General features: G+C 39.7%; 1 protein-coding gene across 3 annotated transcripts; it reads left to right on the forward strand.

Annotated features, from left to right (window-relative positions):
- The first annotated feature begins 3,459 nt into the window (after positions 1-3,459).
- LOC109406841 (interferon-inducible double-stranded RNA-dependent protein kinase activator A homolog) lies at positions 3,460-18,811 on the forward strand. 3 transcript variants are annotated; one of them, XM_062850686.1, is made up of 7 exons: positions 3,460-3,620; positions 5,325-5,646; positions 5,703-5,823; positions 5,885-6,182; positions 8,857-9,000; positions 9,830-10,090; positions 10,831-11,288. In XM_062850686.1, exons 2-6 carry the CDS (start codon positions 5,325-5,327, stop codon positions 10,076-10,078), a joined length of 1,134 nt encoding a protein of 377 aa, XP_062706670.1. In that variant the 5' UTR covers positions 3,460-3,620; the 3' UTR covers positions 10,079-10,090; positions 10,831-11,288. The 3 variants fall into 3 exon arrangements, with proteins under 3 accessions (XP_062706670.1, XP_029715249.1, XP_062706671.1); XM_029859389.2 differs by lacking the exon at positions 10,831-11,288 and adding an exon at positions 16,913-18,811 and having other exon boundaries at positions 3,461-3,620; XM_062850687.1 differs by lacking the exons at positions 8,857-9,000; positions 10,831-11,288 and adding an exon at positions 16,913-18,811 and having other exon boundaries at positions 3,461-3,620.
- The last annotated feature ends 1,152 nt before the right edge of the window (positions 18,812-19,963 follow it).

A 19,963-nucleotide genomic window follows, 5' to 3' on the forward strand; every position in this document is an offset into this window, starting at 1 on the left:
TCAGTACTGCAGCTGGGAGAAAAGGGCAAAATGCGCTTTAGTACCAGCAATATTAAAGGTAAAAGAATCAACATTTCTAGAGTGACATTTGAATAAATGTATTGCGTTCCAAATTCACAGCATTTACGTCCTATTCAAATCGCCCTCCATAATTGATTATTTTTTTATGAAATTGATTTATCTTATATCTTATAATTTGCCTAAAATGTTGTACAAAATATCTCTAGATTGAGTTTAAATAAGGGCGAAAGTAACATGAGAGAGTTCTCTTCATCTATAGATAGTAGAGTAAACATAGATCCGCTAAGATGAATCCGTTGTATCCAAACGAACTGTCAAAATCTGTATCCAAACGAGCATGACGTCACGATTTGGACAACATCAATGGAACGCATGACGTCATATTCAAACGTCGCACTTTTGAAAATTACTACTTACACGCTTGAAACATTTTAGTCAGCGGTGTCCGCGGATCTATGTTTACTCTACTATCTATATCTTCATCGACTCTCTCTTCTTCAAATTAAAGTGACAAGATGCAAGTATTGTTGAACTTTTTGGTCATAAATCGCTAGGTTGCGATGCAATCTAGCGTCTAAGTGTAAAAAAGTTCGATTGAATTTGCATCTTGTTACTTTAATTTGCAGAAGAGAGAGTCGATGAAGAGAACTCTCTCATGTTACTTTCGCCCTTATTTAAACTCAATCTAGATCTCTTAAACCCTCTAATACCCAATCCCGCCTTTAGACGGGGTATAGTTTGAGCATTTTTGTAATTTTTGTTGCGTGGAAAATCTTTTTTTTTATATATTTTTGGCTGATATTTAGGACTGTTCTGTATACCTCAAAATAGTTTTTGGTGTATTTTAAAGCGTATTTACATTTTTTTAAAATCATTGAAATTTTGATGTTTTAGTCACCTTTTAGAAGTCATCGTTTATTTTGTATTTACAAAATGTTTGACACATGGTAATTTTTATTGATTCATGGTAAGTGTAAATAAATGTTTGGTAAGGTTTACGATATTTTGGCATGGTAAAATCAAGAACGCTGCCGCGGTTCACAGTACTATATTTATTTTTTCAGTGTATATAAAAATTTTATATAGATTTCTGTGTCAGTTCCGTCGGTTCCGCCATTCCGTCCATTTGAAATATTAACGCAGGCTTTTGTACTAAAATCAAAATCTAAAGACATCAAGACTATAGATAGTAGAGTAAACATAGATCCGCTAAGATGAATCCGTTGTATCCAAACGAACTGTCAAAATCTGTATCCAAACGAGCATGACGTCACGATTTGGACAACATCAATGGAACGCATGACGTCATATTCAAACCGAGGGGCGATTCACTCATGTATTTTCGATGCAGCCCTGTGTATTGAAAATCGAATTGGTGCATTTTTGGTGTATTGACACGTATTTTTTGTATTAGTGTATTCTCTTGCACTTTTGTGAATGAAAAAGAATTGACGTGTATTTATGCAATAATTGAGTATTTTCTTAATAATGTGTATTTCTTGATTCGATTTTCACTTTTTGCTTTTTCGACGTGTGTGATTGTAAACAAACTGAAATTTATCGAAGTTTTCGAATGTTCTAAATTATTTACCACATTATTTATCAAACCGACAATGATCTCATACAGGAAAATCTAATCGCTTCTAATCTAATTTTCAGTAATCCCACAGACGTAATCCAATTTGGTACATGCATTTTGCCAACCAGAACAGAAGCATGCAACGTTTTGAACGTGGCCAAACAGTTTTTTTTTTTTCACCAAAAGTCAAAAGCGAAGCAAAACATTTGGTTTTGTGATGCTAGCGGAATTCTTTCTGGAATCTCCACGTTTTTTTTTTCTCGGATACCTTCCGGAACTTTTACTGGGATTCCTTCATCAGCTCATCCTGGAATGTCACGGAGTTCCTTCACGGATTCATCCAAAAGTTGGTTCTGTGATTCTTACAAGCATTCTTTGTCGAAGAGTTCCTTCTCCAATACCTCCAGGAGCTCTTTCTCGGTATCCTTCAGAATTCCTGTGATTTCTTCAATGTCTTGAGATTTATCCACAAATTTCTTAAGATTCATTTCCTAGTTCTTTTCCGAGTTATTATCAAGATAAATCTCAGAAGCAACTTTTGGAGGAACGAGTGGAGGAATTCCCGGAAGATACTAGAAAATCGGAAAAGGAATTTCTAGAGGAATCTCTAAGAGGGAATTCGCAGAGGTATTTATCGAAGAGGAAATTCCAGAAAGAATCTCGGTAGACACACCTCGGACACACCTGATAGAATTGTGATTGGATCAAATTGGCAGCCTGTAAGATTCTTGAATTCATGCTGCTGTGAATAGGATCCGGAAAGACTTCCAGGAGCGGTCGTAGTGGAGGAATTTCGACACATGAAGAAATTCCGATGTGAATATCTTGAGGAATTCGGAAGGTGATTTCTGGGACAATCTCCGTTGAAACTCCTTTTAGGAGGATTTTTACAAAAAGGGCTAAATGCTAAAAATATTCGACGAATAAATTCCGCTTGCAGGAATCGTCGGAAGAGGACATCCAAGGGGAAGACATCTTTGGAGGAATTTTTCGCGAAATGGCTATGGAATCAATTTGGGGAAATATTTGAGGGAATTCCTCTCGGGCGAATCTCCCCAGATACTCCTCTTGCTCGGAGTATTTTCCGGAGTGATTCATCTCTTATACATGTGAACCGGGAAACTTTTCTTCCAACATCATGACCGGCAACCTTAGCAAAAGCTCCACACAATGGTTTATTTGCTATTTCCTCCACAAATTCACCTTGGAATTGTGGAAATACTGTATGTACAATATGTTCCCGACCGAAACAATTTTTGTTCAATTGTAGACGTCCAACTTTCTAGAACATTCGGAACATTCCAGAAGTTTGGTTTCCTGTCAGGTGTCCTGTCCTGGTCGTGGCCCCGACGTCTGTAAATATCAAAATATAAATACGGAATATCACATGATCTATACTGATTTTATGCATTGTACAATAAATTCCATCGTATTTGTGTATTTTCATCGAATTTGAACTATTATTGTATGTATTGTGCATTGGAGCATTTTTGCATTTTTGTTTTGAACTTGTGTATTTTTTTGAATGTGGTGCATTTTATCGAATTTGAACTATTGTTGTATTTATCGTGCATTGATGCATTTTTGCATTTTTTGTTTTGAATTGGTGTATTTTTTTTCGAATGTGGCGCATTTCAGTTCAATTTTGAATTTATCGTGTATTGGTGTATTTTTGTGTATTTTTTTCGTTCGTGTATTTTCATTTCAGTGACGCAATACAGTGAATCGCCCCTCGATTCAAACGTCGCACTTTTGAAAATTACTACTTACACGCTTGAAACATTTTAGTCAGCGGTGTCCGCGGATCTATGTTTACTCTACTATCTATAATCAAGACCAGCGGGGGCTCCTCCACCGAAAGTGTCAAAATCTGAACTTTGTGGTGGAGTGCAAGTTCACGTTCTGCTCGGTGCGGTGAAAATTGTGAATTTAGTCGTGAAATTCGACCGGTCGTGCACTAAAAAGACTTGAAAACAGTGTATTTACGGCTGCTGCATTAGAAAAGCTAATATTTGCCAAGGTGAGTGTTGAATATTTTGAGTTATTCCCAGAAGAAAAATCTTCCTTCTCGAGAATCCATCATGGCGGTGCCGGAACATCATCTGGCCAAGCTTCACTTTTTTTTTTTGCTCTTCATGATGTCGGGCTTTGATGGTGAGATGTGCCAGCTGCATTGATTTTTTTGCTGAATTTTTAATTGGATGAAATTGCAGTTATACCTAATTATTATTGTTTGCGGTTTGTTGATTATGAATCAAATCTTGCAAAATATTTGGAAAGTTGGGTAAAAAGATTTGCTCCAATTAGCCGGACAACATATTGACAGCAAGCCATCGCACAGTGGGGTGTATATTAGACAAAAAAATAATATTAGAATATTTAGAAAAAGATTAGCTTTGCCCAGTCGTCTAGTTTGGCAATAGAATTTTTGCTATGAAATCAGCAAAATGATTTTTTTTTCACTACTGGATCCTATTTTAATAGTGTAGATATCTACTTCGTCATATGCGCTAATTCCCGTCATATCAGATAAATTTCTACTTACCTTTCCCAATGGCCCATTATATGGAAGCAAAAAGATGTAGACACTATCAATAATCAATCAATTTATATATGTGTAGTACAATCGTTATGAATAAGTAAAACAATTACACAAAAAAACCATCACTTATTGAAATAATATCGAATAATTACGCGAAATTCCACTCCACTTTACATAAATATGAAAGCTAATTTATAAGTTAGTTATGGAAACCAAATCGGGCGAGGTGCATGAATAAACTTGGTCATTATTGGTCGGTGCTTAGTGTGACGGGAATTAGATAAAACCCTATTTTGATAAAATAATAATCAAAGGATTTTAATGGGGCACGTTCGGTGTAGTACTAGATTTGTAGTAATGAGCTGAATTTTAGTATGGTGAGAAGGTCAATTCTCCGTTTCTGCAATAAAATGGTCCAAAAAGCGTGGGTATTATGATTCCTTGCCTAATTTGATGCTGTTTGAGCAAAACATTGGATAATTATGTTGTTTATGTTGCAAGAAATGGAGAAATCATTAACACTGTTGCCCAAAGTTTTGCTCAAACAGCATCAAATTAGGCAAGGAATCATAATATCCACGCTTTTTGGACCATTTTATTGCAGAAACGGAGAATAGGAAGCAATCAGTGAAGTACTAGATTGATAGTAGTGAGCTGGATTTTTGTATGGTGAGATGATCAGTTCTACAATTCTGCAATGAAATGGTGCAACCAGAATGGGTTATATGGATTCTTGTCTAATTTAATGCTGTTTGAGCAAAAGTTTGGGTAACTGTGTTGTTGAAGTTGTAAGAAATAAATAATACAACAACACAGTTACTCAAACTTTTGCTCAAATAGCATCAAATTTGTCAAGAAATCATATAACCCATGCTGTTTGTACCATTTCATTACAGAAATGGAGAACTGATCATCTCACCATACAAAAATCCAGCTCACTACTTTCAATCTAGTACTTCACTGATTGCTTCCTATTGACCTTCTCACCATACTAAAATTCAGCTCATTACTACAAATCTAGTACTTCACCGATCTGTCCTATTGAAACAATCCCACTGTGCGATAGGGAAGCTTTATAGATTGGGCGAGAGCCAAGTGTTCGAGTTGCTGATGGGTTCCAATACGCATGTTTCCAATTTCTATCGCCGTATGGTAATGAGCAAAAAATCGATTTTCTTTCAGATGAGTAAAACGGATCTGCCGGTCGCCGAGGATCTCAACGGACTATTGTCCGGTGACAACGGAAACCCACCGGTCGGGCAACCGGACCTGAAACGTCCCGCTCGGGTGGCGAAAAAGTCCGTGAGCAAGCAGGACGCTCTGCCGATTGAGGAAGCCCTCAAGAGCGAGCTGACCGGCACGAACAACATGAAGACACCGATTTCGGTTCTGCAGGAGCTGCTGAGTCGCCGGGGAATCACCCCCCAGTACGATCTGATCCAGGTTGAGGGAGCGGTCCACGAGCCGACATTCCGCTATCGCGTTTCGTACCAGGACAAGGATGGTAAGTTAAAGGGGAAGAAGTGTCCGAAGATTTGAACTGATGGATTGAATTTGTAGCCATGGGTACGGGTAAATCGAAGAAGGAGGCTAAACACGCCGCTGCTAAGGCGTTGATCGATAAACTAGCCGGAAATGCATTCGGGGACTCCACATCCAGCGGGTTGAGCGTCAAGTCGGAGTAAGTTGTTTCATCTAAGATTGGGTCCTCTTCAATACTTACAATAATATTTTCCCCCCAGGCCCGGAGTCGACGGAGACGACGAACCGACCGGAAACCCCATCGGTTGGCTGCAGGAGATGTGCATGGCTCGCCGCTGGCCACCACCAACCTACGAGACCGAGATGGAGGTTGGCCTTCCGCACGAGCGCCAGTTTACCATTGCCTGTACGGTGCTGAAGTACCGCGAGGTGGGCAAGGGCAAGAGCAAGAAGATCGCCAAACGCCAGGCGGCCCAGCGTATGTGGCAACGGCTGCAGGACCAACCGCTGGAACCGAACCAGATCATCCAGATGCTGGATGAGGAGGGCAACGAGGAGGTAAGTGGAAAAGATCCACTTCAACGGATGAGTTGAAGGGTGGGACCGCCATCTGTCCAATGAAGCCTCGATTCTTTAGCGGCAGTGGCAGCAGCAGCAGCAAAAGTCAAAGAAAATTCCGCCCCGACGAACAAATTTGCGAGTTCGATCCCTTTCGTTCGTCTTGGCCTCGATTCTTTCACGGATTAATCGGCAGTAGTGGCAGCGGCAGCAGTAAAATCCAAAGAAAAATCCGCCCCGATGAATTTGCGAATGGAATCGCTTACGTTGGTCGGTGCCTCGATTCCTTCAGGGATTCCCTCGGTGGATGAATAAGCTTGTACAACAATTTCACTCAAATCGCCATTTTAGGGCCCATATAGCCGAGGCGGTAAACGCACGGGTATTCAGCATGACCATGCTGAGGGTGACGGGTTCGATTCCCGGTCGGTCCAGGATCTTTTCGTAAAGGAAATTGACTTGACTTCCTTGGGCATAGAGTATCTTCGTGCCTGCCACACGATATACACATGCAAAATGGTCATTGGCAGAGGAAGCTCTCAGTTAAAACTGGAAGTGCTCATTGAACACTAAGCTGAGAAGCAGGCTTTGTCCCAGTGAGGACGTTACGCCAAGAAGAGGAGGAGGGCCCCAAGAGTTTTCCTGTTTTCTAAAATTCAAACATTTCTATCCCATTGCATTTCTAATGGAAATGTAAGGGACAATTTATTTTTGGCAGCAAAACTACCAACAAGTAGTTTTTTTTTTTCAAAACAAGTTTGAAATAATCAAAACCCTTCTGATGCAAAATAGGATACATATATCCCATCTGCTCCAGGAGATTTGAAAGGAGCAAAGCTATTTAGTACCCACTCACTTGATTCTATAGTTATGATGCTCCGAGCCGAAGCCAGAGAATCATAACTGCAAGAAAAGATATCAGGTTTATCCGAAGATGTGTGGGCTTCGTGGCCGTGCGGTTAGCGGCGTCAGTCGTCTAGGCGTTTCGTAAGCCTCGGAGTGCGGGTTCGATTCCCGCTCCAGTCGGGGAAAACTTTTCGTCGAACGGGAAATTCTCCATTGGGCCACTGGGTGTTATGTGTGTTGTCCGTTGTCTCGTGTATGTGTAATGATCAGTCTGTGCAGCCTCTGGCTGAAGACGGTGTAGTGTCTTTTTTTAACAAAGATGTAATATCTACACATCCGGGGAAGTGCAGTACACACTTGAACATTTCAAAAAGTGGAGCGGACCTGGTGTGATGGTTAGAACACTTGACTATCACGCCGAGGACCTGGGATCGAATCCCACTCCCGACAAACTCGCAAAATGTGAGTTCTTCCTTCGGAAGGGAAGTAAAGCGTGGGTTCCGAGATGAACTAGCCCAGGGCTAAAAATCTCGTTAATACAGATAAAAAAAAAACATTTCAAAACTTTCTCATCAGAGGAAGTGAAGTGGCAATTTGCCAAACAACGTTCATTCACTCGGAAACCCCTAGATTTTGCTCAACCGATTGACTTCACTTTGTACAAAGGTTTTTCCAGCCGGATCTTTCAGAAGACCGGAGAGCTTTCTGGTAGGCCTTGCTAGCCGACCTGAAAGTCTCCGATCCAGCCAAACGTCGTCTGTTCCAACTTTTTCTATATTGTTTCCTGAGCTTGGCCGGATCAGAGTTCCATCAAGGGGTTCCCCTTGTGGTCTTCACAGACCGTAGAGGGCAAGCTTTTTCAAAAGTTTCCGTGATGAAAAACGTGTAGTATCAACGGCATCATCTAAATAGTATGATAGTCATTCATTCATTCCCAGTCACGGTAAGCATATAGCCGTATTACACCACGAATTAGGGGTCACCTGTTAGCAAGGATGGGAACACTCACTTGCAAAGAGTTACATTCACTTGCTATTTTCTCAGTTCAGAAGCATCCTATCAAGAAATGATGTATGGACGACTTTTGTCTTTTGGTTTTGCCTAAAAGTTTGCCGAATAGAGTATGGGTCGCACACGCATACCGAAGTGGTGAGGGAGCTGCGAAGGCAACTCTCCACAAGGTGAATGTAAATTACACTCACCTCGTGGAGAGTCGCTTTCACAGCTCTGTCACGACTTTGGTATGCTGGTGCGATCCATACTCTATTCGGCAAACTTTTAGACAAAACCAAAAGGCAAAAGTCGTCCATACATCGTTTCCTGATAAAACGCTTCTGAGCTGAAAAAATAGCAAGTGAATGTAACTCTTTGCAAGTGAGTGTTCCCATCCTTGCCTGTTAGTGGACTACCTCCGGAACAGGCGGTTCGTAGTGTAATTCTTAGCCAATTAAGACAATCGTTACCGACATTGCACAGCTATCTAGGCTGATCTCCTAACCTTCCTGACCTTCACTAAGTTGAATTATTTGCTTACCTATTCACCCAAGTTTTGGAATCTTTCTTAACATTGCATCTGTGTTGTGTTTGGAAAATAGCGCAATTGTTAATATTGATAACAGCAAAAATTAAAACACGAATCCGCTTCCATGCTAGAATGTAGCAAAAGACACACAATTTGTCAATTTTGAGAAAGATTGCAAAATTCCCTTCCCGATCCCATCCAAGATCTACCGAGTCCATCATCAAAGCTCTCATCTTCTAAACCATCTCTAAATCTCTCGAAAACCTCCGCCGTACAAATTGTGTGTTTTTTCCTCCTATATTCTAGCTGAAGGCGGCCAGCATTTCCGGACGGTACGCTGGACTGAAGGATGCTCGTATTCCCAGCCTCACTACCGGCCACGGCCAGAAGGTGTCCCAATTCCACAAGGCCCTGAAGGCACGCAGTGGTGAAACTCTGCGCCAACTGCAGGTATGTGTTTTCGTCTGTTTTGTCGAATTTCTTTTTGTTCTTACAATATATCTCCCAGGGTGAATCTCAGCTGGACAGCAAAACTCAGCAACGTTTGGATGAATACTTCAGCAAACAAGTACCAGCTCTCAAAATCTTGAAGAAAATGTAAAAGTGTTTTTCCAACTTCTAAAAACTTGGTGTATTAGTTTGTCTCTTCAAATATTACTGTTTCTTTTTTTATTTTTTATGTGTATTTTACGATTGCTTCGCAAAGGTAATAAAGCATTCTAATTGTAAACTATTCTTGAGATTATGAACGAGGAGCTTTACGAGACCATTAAGAAATGCTCGTATTGCAGCTAAAAGGCGAGCGTTTTTCAAGCTCCGCTATGCCTTTAAAGAAACAATAGAGCTAGGCCTCCAGATCGTTCCCAAAATTTCTCCCTGCCATCCAGTATTCAACTGCATGCTATAGGAGGCCCGTCTTTAATGACGCGAATACTGGTTTCCATGGTCGAACGATCGGGTTGATGAGACTCCCACCCTAGTCAATCCTCAGACAATCATTTCCGGCGAGTCTCTCCCCTGTGTTCCAAAATGGCAAGTCGTTTCAGGACCCGATCGAAGTTTCTTCATGGCTTTATTGTTAGTGGGAAAGAGGAATCATGACCTGCTCTTTGGTGGAATGGTAAGAGACGTACATACTTGTAAAACAGTTAGAGTCTGTCAAAATTAGGCCTATTCAACAAATTAATTTATTCCTATCTGGAACTATGTCTAGCTATTCAAAACCCCTCAGAAAAAAAAACTGTCACGCTTGCTAATAAGCATCCATTCCTCCCCGCAGGTCACTTGTCTCAATGACAAATCGATCGACTTTGTGCAAATGTTGCACGAGATCGCCACCGAGCAACGCTTCGAGGTGACCTACGTAGACATTGACGAAAAAACGCTGTCCGGACGCTTCCAGTGTTTGGTGCAACTGTCGACGTTGCCGGTTGCCGTTTGTCACGGCAGCGGCAGCACGGCCAAGGAAGCGCAAACTGCTGCGGCTCGCAACTCGCTGGAATATCTGAAGATCATGACCAAGACCTAAGGTGGAATCGAGGTAAGTTCGATAGAGTTGTGTACGTACGTTCAATATTATGCCGCCGTTCGTTATGCGCTTGGTATTTCATGCACGAAGCAAACAAGTTGACCGGATCTATGGACAAATGTTGTTTAACCAATCCAAGCTGTGGAAAACGTACAACCTCCGCTCGATAACTGAGATCTCTTCAATTGGACTGCTTAATAATTGGAGAATAGCTTAGTTAGCATCTATATATTACGATTGTTGATTATTTTCGGTGAAAACACACACTAAAACTCGATTATACATAACGTTTCGGCCTACTCAAGTTCAGCCATCATCAGATATTTACTGCATCAATCGATCACCACCAGTGTGGTTGCAATACTCATCTGTCCAAAATAGTCGTTAAACCTGTTAATGTCAATGGAAAATGTGTGGTTATGTATAATCAAAACACAACCTTACAAATTGTTACAATAGCTGTCGACGATGACAGCTCATTTTCGAGTTATCGAGCGGAAAGCTTATGTAGAGCATCTTGGCCATCCCTAAGATGTAGCCATTTCTTACGCTGCTTTGCCTTGGTTTTCCGGCCTTACGATTGCTACATCATCCTTGTGTTCGTCGAAGTATTGGGTTCATCTTTCAATCACTACATAAGCACAATGTGATGAAAAGGGGCGCTCTAGTCTATCTATAGTCTATATGCATTCATCTTTTGGCGAAATCCTTCGCTAATCTTATGTTTATTTCTCTTATGTTTTCTTCCTCAGTATTTACTCTGTTTTGTCTTTTTTGTGTTAACGTATATTATGTTTCCGGCTACCCAGAAGACATCATGATAGCAACATGTCCAGGTTACTCTCGGATGAGCTGTAGATGAACCTTTTTCATCAACCCTCACTCTATCTATCCTAAAACAAACATTGAGCAGTCACAAGCATCGTGACTTTATCCACTACAAACGTTGCTATCTAAAACGCTTTTCACTTAAACAATTGTTAATTGATGTACATACAAGAATACGAAAAATGAATTCGGCTCCGTAAATCATCGTACGCAGTTGAGCCTCAATTACACAAACCAGCTTGCAAATCGTCGGGCCTTGTTTTGAAGAGTTCATCTCCATCGCATCTTTGGCTCAGGTCTTCTTTAACCGCGTTTCACTAGCACGTTCGCGTCTGCTTACCTGACTACCTGCTGAATGTTGTTTAGTTGTAGTTTCTTCCGACATTCGCAGCCATGTGCCACACATCGAGATTTGTCCGCACTTCGGAGCACTTTGCGCTCAAAACCTCCGAAAGCTTTTCGGTCTCCTTTAAGGTTGAAGAAGTCGTCATAAATGGATTCAATGACGATGATTGTCTGCTTCTTCTTGTTTTTGTTTCTTATTTAGCACTTATTCACGTTTTTTAGTCACGGCGTGTATAATGAATATGGTGAAAGCAGAGAAAATAGGTAGAGACGCGAAGAGTGAACAGCCGCCTGAACGGCAACACTTTTTCTGTTTTGATTTCATCGCTTGGATGCTGGCAACCAGGGTCGTGCAATTTCGAAAGGAAAACATGACGTACGACGACTGCAACAAATCGTTTCCTATGCGAACGGACTGCTGTGATGCTTCATCTCTCATCCAGCAACACACTCGTTCGTTGCTGCTACAGAAACAAGTGTGTATGAAGCATGGGATGATACACTTGGATTTTCGTTTCATTTATGAGTCATTGAAATACTTCAACATGCTAAAAACACTATTTAAACCACATTTTTAAATAGTGGTGCACGCCAATAGAATGATAATTATGTTTTATGAAAGAGGATAACAAATTCGACCACTTAAATCCAATTAACCGGCGCCCGTAACCATTGAGAGACTACCCAAGTAACCACAAGCATTATATCATTGCACGAATTAGACTGAATATCAACCTTTGCAATGCGAAATGCAGTAATTCCATATTTGTCATGCAATAATCCTTTAGATTGGCATTATCAATGTAATGATGCATTGCATTTTTCTTTACATTAGGGTTTATTAAAAGGTGATATAAGATAATTCAATAATTCAACACTGCAAAAACTGAATAAATGCAATGTACAAACTAGCAAAGTTTGCTCTAACAATACAATTATAAAAGCTTGACTCTAATGGTAAACAAATGGAATCAAGAAGTTTGAACAACTTTACGGTCAACGCTAGCGGTCTTCAACATTTCTGATTTGACTCCCGAACAACTTAATCCCCGTTTGAGCCACCTATGGACGACAGCAAAACCTTTTCTCTTTTCTGTAGGCTGCTATCATATGCCAATAATGATGGAAATCACAATTAGCATATGAACAGTGTGCGAAAGATGTTTCAATCGAGGTTTTATTTTTTTTTGTTGATTAAATATCTTCTAAAATGCATTATGTATTTATCAGTCATTTATCAGAATGTGATAAATTACTGTATTCTATTACATATGATATAGTCGTTTTGCCCTCTACTGCAATGGTTGAGACAGAAGAACAGTTTCCTTTTAGTTAATGAAATATCTGTTATTATCACTGCAGCAGAAACGGTCCAAGGCGGCAGCGCGTATGGAACTCATCAACGGTCTTCAAAACTTCTGGTTCGACTCCCGACCCGGCGACAAAAAAATAATGGTTAAAACATTTATGTGTGGGGGCATCAGTACCGTCGATAACGAAACGGTGCTAAAAATAGATTTTTGTTTTGGTTTTTCGTGTTGCACGTATCAAGCATGTCCAAATGCAAATGTACAGCAAATGCATTTTTGTTACTTTAGCAATGGCTGTCAGCGTGCTGCAATATGTGGCACTAATTTGATTTTAGTGGGGCCCTTTTCGACTTTAATATTGCTTCAATGAGGTATTTAAAGTAATGCAGCATTAAATTCACAATTTTAATTATCAATATATGGCAAAATTGATGCACTTATATACGGCTGCGTGGTTACTTGGGTAGCGCGCACCAGTGAGACACTAATGCTCTGACGGGTGAAGCACAAGCAATGCGACCGGGTGGGAGACTACCGAGTGCTACGATGAGTGGAAAAGTTTTTTTTTAACGACCGAGTCATTAGAAAAATGTATGAAACACTTGAAGTGACTCATTCAAATGTTGCATGAAAGTGTATCATTGAAACGAAATTGTACGCCCCTGCTGGCAACTGCCGCCACGCAGATTAATCCACCCACCGAAGGTAATGCCTATCTTGCATACCGCATTTGAAAACTGTTTATACTGTTGTCTTATTAACTAGTCATTATCAAACTGATGTTCCAAAATTAAACAATTTTCGTTAATTTAAGGAATCAATGTTGTTTGCACTGTCATCCAAGATATTTGGAAACTTGGGTGAAAATATGTTTGAAATGAGTGCAATACTTATCTTTACTTATGCGGCAATCGTTAAGGTTTGTTGATTTTGTTCATTAGGATACCAGTTTGAAGGTTCGATAAGGTATTTTTGGCTTCACACTATTAGCTTCTCTACCTATTTTCTCTGGGTGAAGTTTATCGCAAAAAATAGACATCGCCAAATCCGCCATTTTTTGAAAATATGGACTTTTAGCTTTCATTTAACGTGTTCCCTGAAAAAATCTACCGAGAGATCCCGAAATAAAAAGGAATTTTAGTTGAAATTCTTACGGCTGTTTCTTATGTTGCCATTTGAGATTTGTGGTGCAAGGCAAACAAAAAAAGCCAATTATGCTTGAAATAAAAGGTTTATATGATGAATAATATACAAAGAAAATACAGCCCACTTTGATTTAATATTAATAAAAATAGAGCATATAAGTTATCCAACCAGCTGGTGTGCAATTTTTCACCCTCCTATATCTTCATAAGCATTTGATGATTTGATTGATGTAGCTGCCGGGGATTGATGTAGTTTGATCGGGATCTCATGCTGTTTTCAGCTCCATGAGACCTTCTAATCCTCATCGAGTGTTGGTGGTTCCACTGCTTGACCGTCATCCTTCCGTGTTCAGTGAGGCCCAAGATCTTTATTACTCACTGCTAATGAATTGGATTAAGCCTAAGAACTTACGAAGAAGATTGGATTGTCAGATGATGGGAGAGAGGTAATTCTTTATTGTATGGACAGTATTGAGTTTAGCCAGGTCCGTAGTTATATTTATTTTAGAATATTGTTGTATAGTTAGGGGTGTCGCACCTCGAAGAAGCATCTATGAAACTAAAATGTAAGTCTGTTTATACTACATTTGAATATTGAACTCACTCATTGCACATCCCTTTCGTCACTCCTTGTCGAATCAACCGTCGCTGAAGTGTATTAATCATCCCATGCGATGTTGTTGTTACTGTTTTGTGGATTAACTCTCATCTACTATTGACATCGGCAGATCCGTTGGCCTCTCGTCTAACTTCTCCCAGGTTGTCGACTCACCATTTTTCATTGTCACGGAAACACCACCAATGCTGCTAAAAGGAATGAATTTGGCCAACCATAAACTAGGTGGCGGTAGTGTGCAAACGTCAAATTTATTGGCCAACTGTCAATTTTTTAAATAAAGCATTGTCCAGTTAGAATCCGGACGCAAAGGATAATTTATTGTGACGCTCTCAATGATCATAATCATATTTTTTTACAGCAGTCTGATCATAAACAAGTCCTCTATTGATGGTGAAAATTTCATCGATTTTCTTGCTACGAGTGAAAAGTTATTTTAGATTGAAGACAAGTGAAGGAAAAAAATGTTGCACAAACACGCTGAAAATTAAGCGTGGTCAGGTACGATAGTCGCGAAAAACGTTAATGTCTCCAAACCATCATGTGTGATGTGCTCAGATGTTGTTAACCATGCCATGAGGAAGTGCCCAAGGAAGATTGAAGTTTATGTTCATGGATAAATCTGCTTGGAATTCTAAGATTTGCCAGGAAGTTCGAGCTCTGGACATCGTTTTCTCACATCACGATTTTGACACCAAATGTGTACAAAGATGATAACCTCAAGAATCGCGTGCTGCTTTTCAAAAATGCACACAAGGGATCTGTAGAGGTTTGAGCTAATTTGGTGAGCTATCACGACAACATGAGATGTGCAGTGGTGTCATCACTGTTGGGTAGTGTTTATTAACGAAAAAAACACTCAAATTTCGCTTCTTTGGAATTCACTGAATAGCCCTTAATTCCGCAAGAAGAGAAATATTTGGCAAAGTTTCTTTGGAATCCTAATCAGATTGGTAGAGGGTCTCAGGACACTACAGAGATGACCTGATTGTTAAACAAATCCACCGAAGGGGTTGATGTTAAAATTTACTACCATTGTGCAGATTTTTAAAGAAGTAATCACGGAAAAAATGAGAAAATGTATTAAAAATTTAATTAAATAATTTTAATGATATTTATCCATGAAACTACAGTAAATTATCTTTGTTTTGAGGGCTCCACCTTTTCTGTTTGTTATTCCACCTCTGAGATATAAGTGATTATCTGCGTCCGGATTCTAACTGGACAATGCTTTAGATCGTTAATTTGGTGTACGATGGAAATTATGAGAGTGCCACGTCAGTTTGTCTGAGCTTTTACAATTCAAATTAATATTACATTTTTATTATTATTAGCTTTATTAGGGAGATTTTCAGCCCGAGGCTGGTTCATCTCCAAGAATTAACATTTTGTGAATGAAAAATATGCTTATACAAGATGATTGTGTAGTAGGTATTTAAAAAAAAGATAGTAAAGCTGTTATTTAGTCAAAAAACAATAATTGATTTATTTGGATTAAATTTGATTTTTTAAGGTATTTGGCATTACTGACAGTCGACACTCTATAGATCGTTCGACAATAATGTTTTCGATCACTTGGCAACCGTTTGACTCATTTGTCCATAACTCTAAAAGTTTGCCGAACACCACATTTCAATATTATGCTTCTGAACTGAGTTATAGAAAAATGAGTCAAATGATTGCAAGGTGATCGAAAATATTAAATCCTCTCTGGAGCCACCAACACCAAGTAGGTACTGTAGAACTTCTTTTTTCACCCAATCGTTTTTTTCACTTCCCAACCCATCTAAAGAAGAACGAGAAAGGCTGAAAGCAAATACGAAGTTGAGCTTGCTTCGTCAATTTGTCCCGATGCATCTGTTATTTCTTTTTATCTATGTCGACCGTTAGTGATGATCACGCACTCGAACTATGTTCTTACTTACCTTACCGGTCAGGCTAGGGCCTGAGTGGCCTCTGCTGTAGATAGTAGCCGTCTCCATTCTACTCGGTCCATGGCTTTGTGTCTCCAGTTCCGCACTCTGCGAAGAGTCTGCAGATCGTCCTCCACATGATCGATCCATCTAGCTTGCTGTGCACCACGTCTTCTTGTATCCGACATCCTGATGATGGGACCCGCCCACCGTAGCCTCCCGATTTTCGCGGTGTGGACGATGGTTGGTTCTCTCAGCAGCTGATGCAGCTCGTGGTTCATTCGCCTTTTCCAAGTCCTGTCTTCCGTCTGAACTCCGCCGTAAATGGTACGCAACACCTTCCGTTCGAAAACTCCAAGGGCGCGTTGGTCCTCTGCACGTAGGGTCCATGTTTGTTGCCCATAGAGGACGACCGGTCTAATCAGCGTTTTGTAGATGGTTAACTTCGTGTTACTATGTATAACTATTGTATATTATCTTTCTTTAAATACATACCTCAACAATCATCAAAAAAAGCCAGGTCTGCAGTTATCCAGCAATTAGGAGATTCTACTATTTTACGCATAACGGCACTACGGCAGGCATAATGGTCGATTGGCATAATGTTGTATTGAAAAGTATCTGTAATTGATTTTCTTTCCTCATTTAACCTTCCCCTTCTAATCCCATATTTCCAGGCATCAGAAGAAATCAGCTCGGTCGATAAATCTTATTCTCGCACAGAAGAATTTAGCAATAACGAAAAAAGTGACATCGTATTGAATCCAAAACCATCAAATGCGCCATTCTGTAAGTTCATTTTGGCGCGCTCAAAACCACGTAGCGCCACTAATTGCGAGAAGTATGAACTACCATTATCGACAACTTGACGAGCCGAGCATAATTCGTCTGGAGCGCCTGTAGGGGCGGGATCAGCCTTGATCAATGATCCCGCCTATGAAAAATGGTTGCACGCGCTCCACTGGAACGCCAGAGGGCGTCAATATTTCTTGAAACAAACACATTTTTACTCTAGGTATTTGTCAACAGTTATCTATGTTTTATCATTTTGATATTCTTTTTACCTTAAAGTTTATTCTCTTTCGAGAATACCAAGGAAGGTGTTTGTACCTCAGAATTGTATTTCTACATTATTTTTGTTTGTTTGGACATTGTATTATTTTTTTCTTTTATTAGGCATAAGGTTCTTACGATTTTTTCCTCTGCTGTATTGTGTACTCAAACAAAATTTTATCAGATTAACTAAATACATAAATAACTAGTATCACTATCAAACATTTAATCGATGAAAACAAATTTAAGTAAAACTATTCTTAGCTACACTGAAAAAAAGACGAATCGTAGATGGCGTATACTTTAAAAGATGAGTTACTCTACCAGCGTTTTAAAAAAAAAGTATATGTTTCATCATTTCTCAACTGCCACTGTGCAAAGGAAATGAGTTTTCTCCAATTGTGAAATTAAACCACACACATGAAATGGTTGTCGCCTGTCAAACAAAAGATCAACTCAAGCGAACCATTCGAGTTATTTATGTGTATAGTGTAATACGAAGAACTTGGCAAAACAATAATGGCAATCATATAATCGCTGAATCTTGGATCAAACAAAGAAAAATGATTGGAATACAACGCAGTTGTTACGCTGATAACAGAAAGCAAATCCCAACAAGTTGAACGAAACCTTTCTTTCGAATTATACAAATATTGGAAGCAAAAATGTGTGCGTATTGAAGCCAATCAGATGCACCAGATGTCGCCCTCTCCGTCGTTGGCAGTTAGCAGCACCCGTTGCTTCGCCGGATAAACACTCGGAGAGGCTCATCTTGCATCAACAACCGTAACATACAAGCTATACTTTGCATAGAATTAGTGGGTTTTATTTTCCAAGAAAATATACAACACATCCATTAACGAGTTACTCTATATAGTTATTGAATACAGTTTTGCCTTAGTTTTCAGCTTTTCTTTATCGAAACCGGATTTTACTATTGAGTCTTCGATGATTGGTAAATTCTGTTTTCGGATATTCAAATAAACGGTATGAAGAATAATCGCTGCTTTTTTGGTTATTGAACAATTGCATCGTAAATGTATTTGCTGTCATTGGAGGTATTAAAGTATCAAGTTATAAACATATAAATAAAAAACCACACACTACTTGAACCTAAACGCTACACAGATGAAAGCAAAAAGATATATGAATACAATTAGTGGGATTTTTTCAAGCATCTAACTATTATTAAAGCTTATAAAACATAAAAAAAGTATCAGCATGAAGGATAAAAGTCCCATACTTGTAGGAAAATGGGCATTATTTTAATGCAAAGTATAGAGGTTGTAACAAATCCAGAAGCAAAACATACAATTTCAACGGAACGATTAATACAATACAGAATATAAATGTATCGTGTGTACAAAATATGCTTCTCCAGAGTGTAAGTCAATACCAAGAAGAGAAATTAAGCAAACGTGGGTATTGCAGGCTGGAAAGGAATATTTCGTACACAATTTTCTTGTCTTGTAGTTTTCCTGTATCCAATAAGTAATCAATACATATAATGAAGCAAAACGCTACTGGTGTATATATTTTTTGTGGTGTAGAGCAAAAAGAAATGTCCCTGTACGACGTCTTCGAGAATATTGTCTTTCGTAAAGCGTGTAGGGTCCGAGCATCAATACTTCATCAATATCAGTACTTTTGTCGGAATCTTTACTGAAACCTGCAGAATTATTAAAAAAATATTGAAAATCATTTTCAGAAAATGCCATATACCTATAGGTGTGGCATGGCACTAACATCGACTCTGACCACTACCTTGTATGTTGTGTACACTTTTCTTTCTGTTTTTACGCGATGGATGCGTCCGCGCAAAAAAAGTTCGCTTAACTTCGAGAAATCTCGTAAAAAAATCAAAGTAATTTTTTACGCGATTTATCTATATACCCTCCGCAAATGACCAAAATCGCGTAACTTCGAGAAAAATGCATAAAAAATCATGCCAAATGAAATCGTGTAAAAACAGGATTGAGTGTACCTTGATGTGCTTATCAGTCATCAACAATGTACAGTACCGACGGCCGCCCCAGCATTCATGACCTAGCAATTGAAGCGACCGGATATGACCTATGCAAGCATGAATGTGCCACGAGCCCAAATATGCAGGGATAAGGACAGGATTCTTTTGATGGATGGACGTCAGGTGATCGAAAGGTGATAGCAGCACTTCGATGGGCACCTGATGACGTTAGGCGACCACACGGCAACGGAGGAAACACCAGTGCATCAAAGGACGGGAATGATCCAACTGCCACGCTGAGAGAAGTTTAGGATGCCGTTCATCAGTTCAAAACCAAACAAGCGGAAGGTAAGAATCTATCGCAGTAGAACTCATCAAGATGGGCCCAGAAAAGTTGGCCACCTGTTTGCACCAGTTGGTAGTCAAAATCTTGGAAATCGAACAGCTACCTAAGTAGTCCAAGGAAGAGATAATTTGCCCCATTCACAAGAAAGGCGACCATTTGGACCATGTGAGAACTTCAGAGCAATCATCATTTTGAATGTCGCCTACAAAGTGTTATCCCAGATCATCTTCCGTAGTCTGTCACCTGGTAAATGAGTGCGTAGGAAGTTATCAGGCTGGATTTATGGGTGAACGCGCTACAACGGACCAGATGTTCGCCATCCGCCAGGTGTTACAGAAATGCCGCGAATACAACGTGCCCACA

Source organism: Aedes albopictus, chromosome 2, assembly GCF_035046485.1.
Source record: "Aedes albopictus strain Foshan chromosome 2, AalbF5, whole genome shotgun sequence".
Classification (NCBI taxonomy): domain Eukaryota; kingdom Metazoa; phylum Arthropoda; class Insecta; order Diptera; family Culicidae; genus Aedes; species Aedes albopictus.

Coding starts and splice junctions, on each gene's coding strand:
- LOC109406841 (XM_062850686.1), top strand. CDS start 5,325: ATGAGTAAAACGGATCTGCCGGTCGCCGAGGATCTCAACGGACTATTG. Junction 5,647..5,702: donor TTCGTACCAGGACAAGGATG/GTAAGTTAAAGG, acceptor TTGAATTTGTAG/CCATGGGTACGGGTAAATCG. Junction 6,183..8,856: donor ATGAGGAGGGCAACGAGGAG/GTAAGTGGAAAA, acceptor CCTATATTCTAG/CTGAAGGCGGCCAGCATTTC.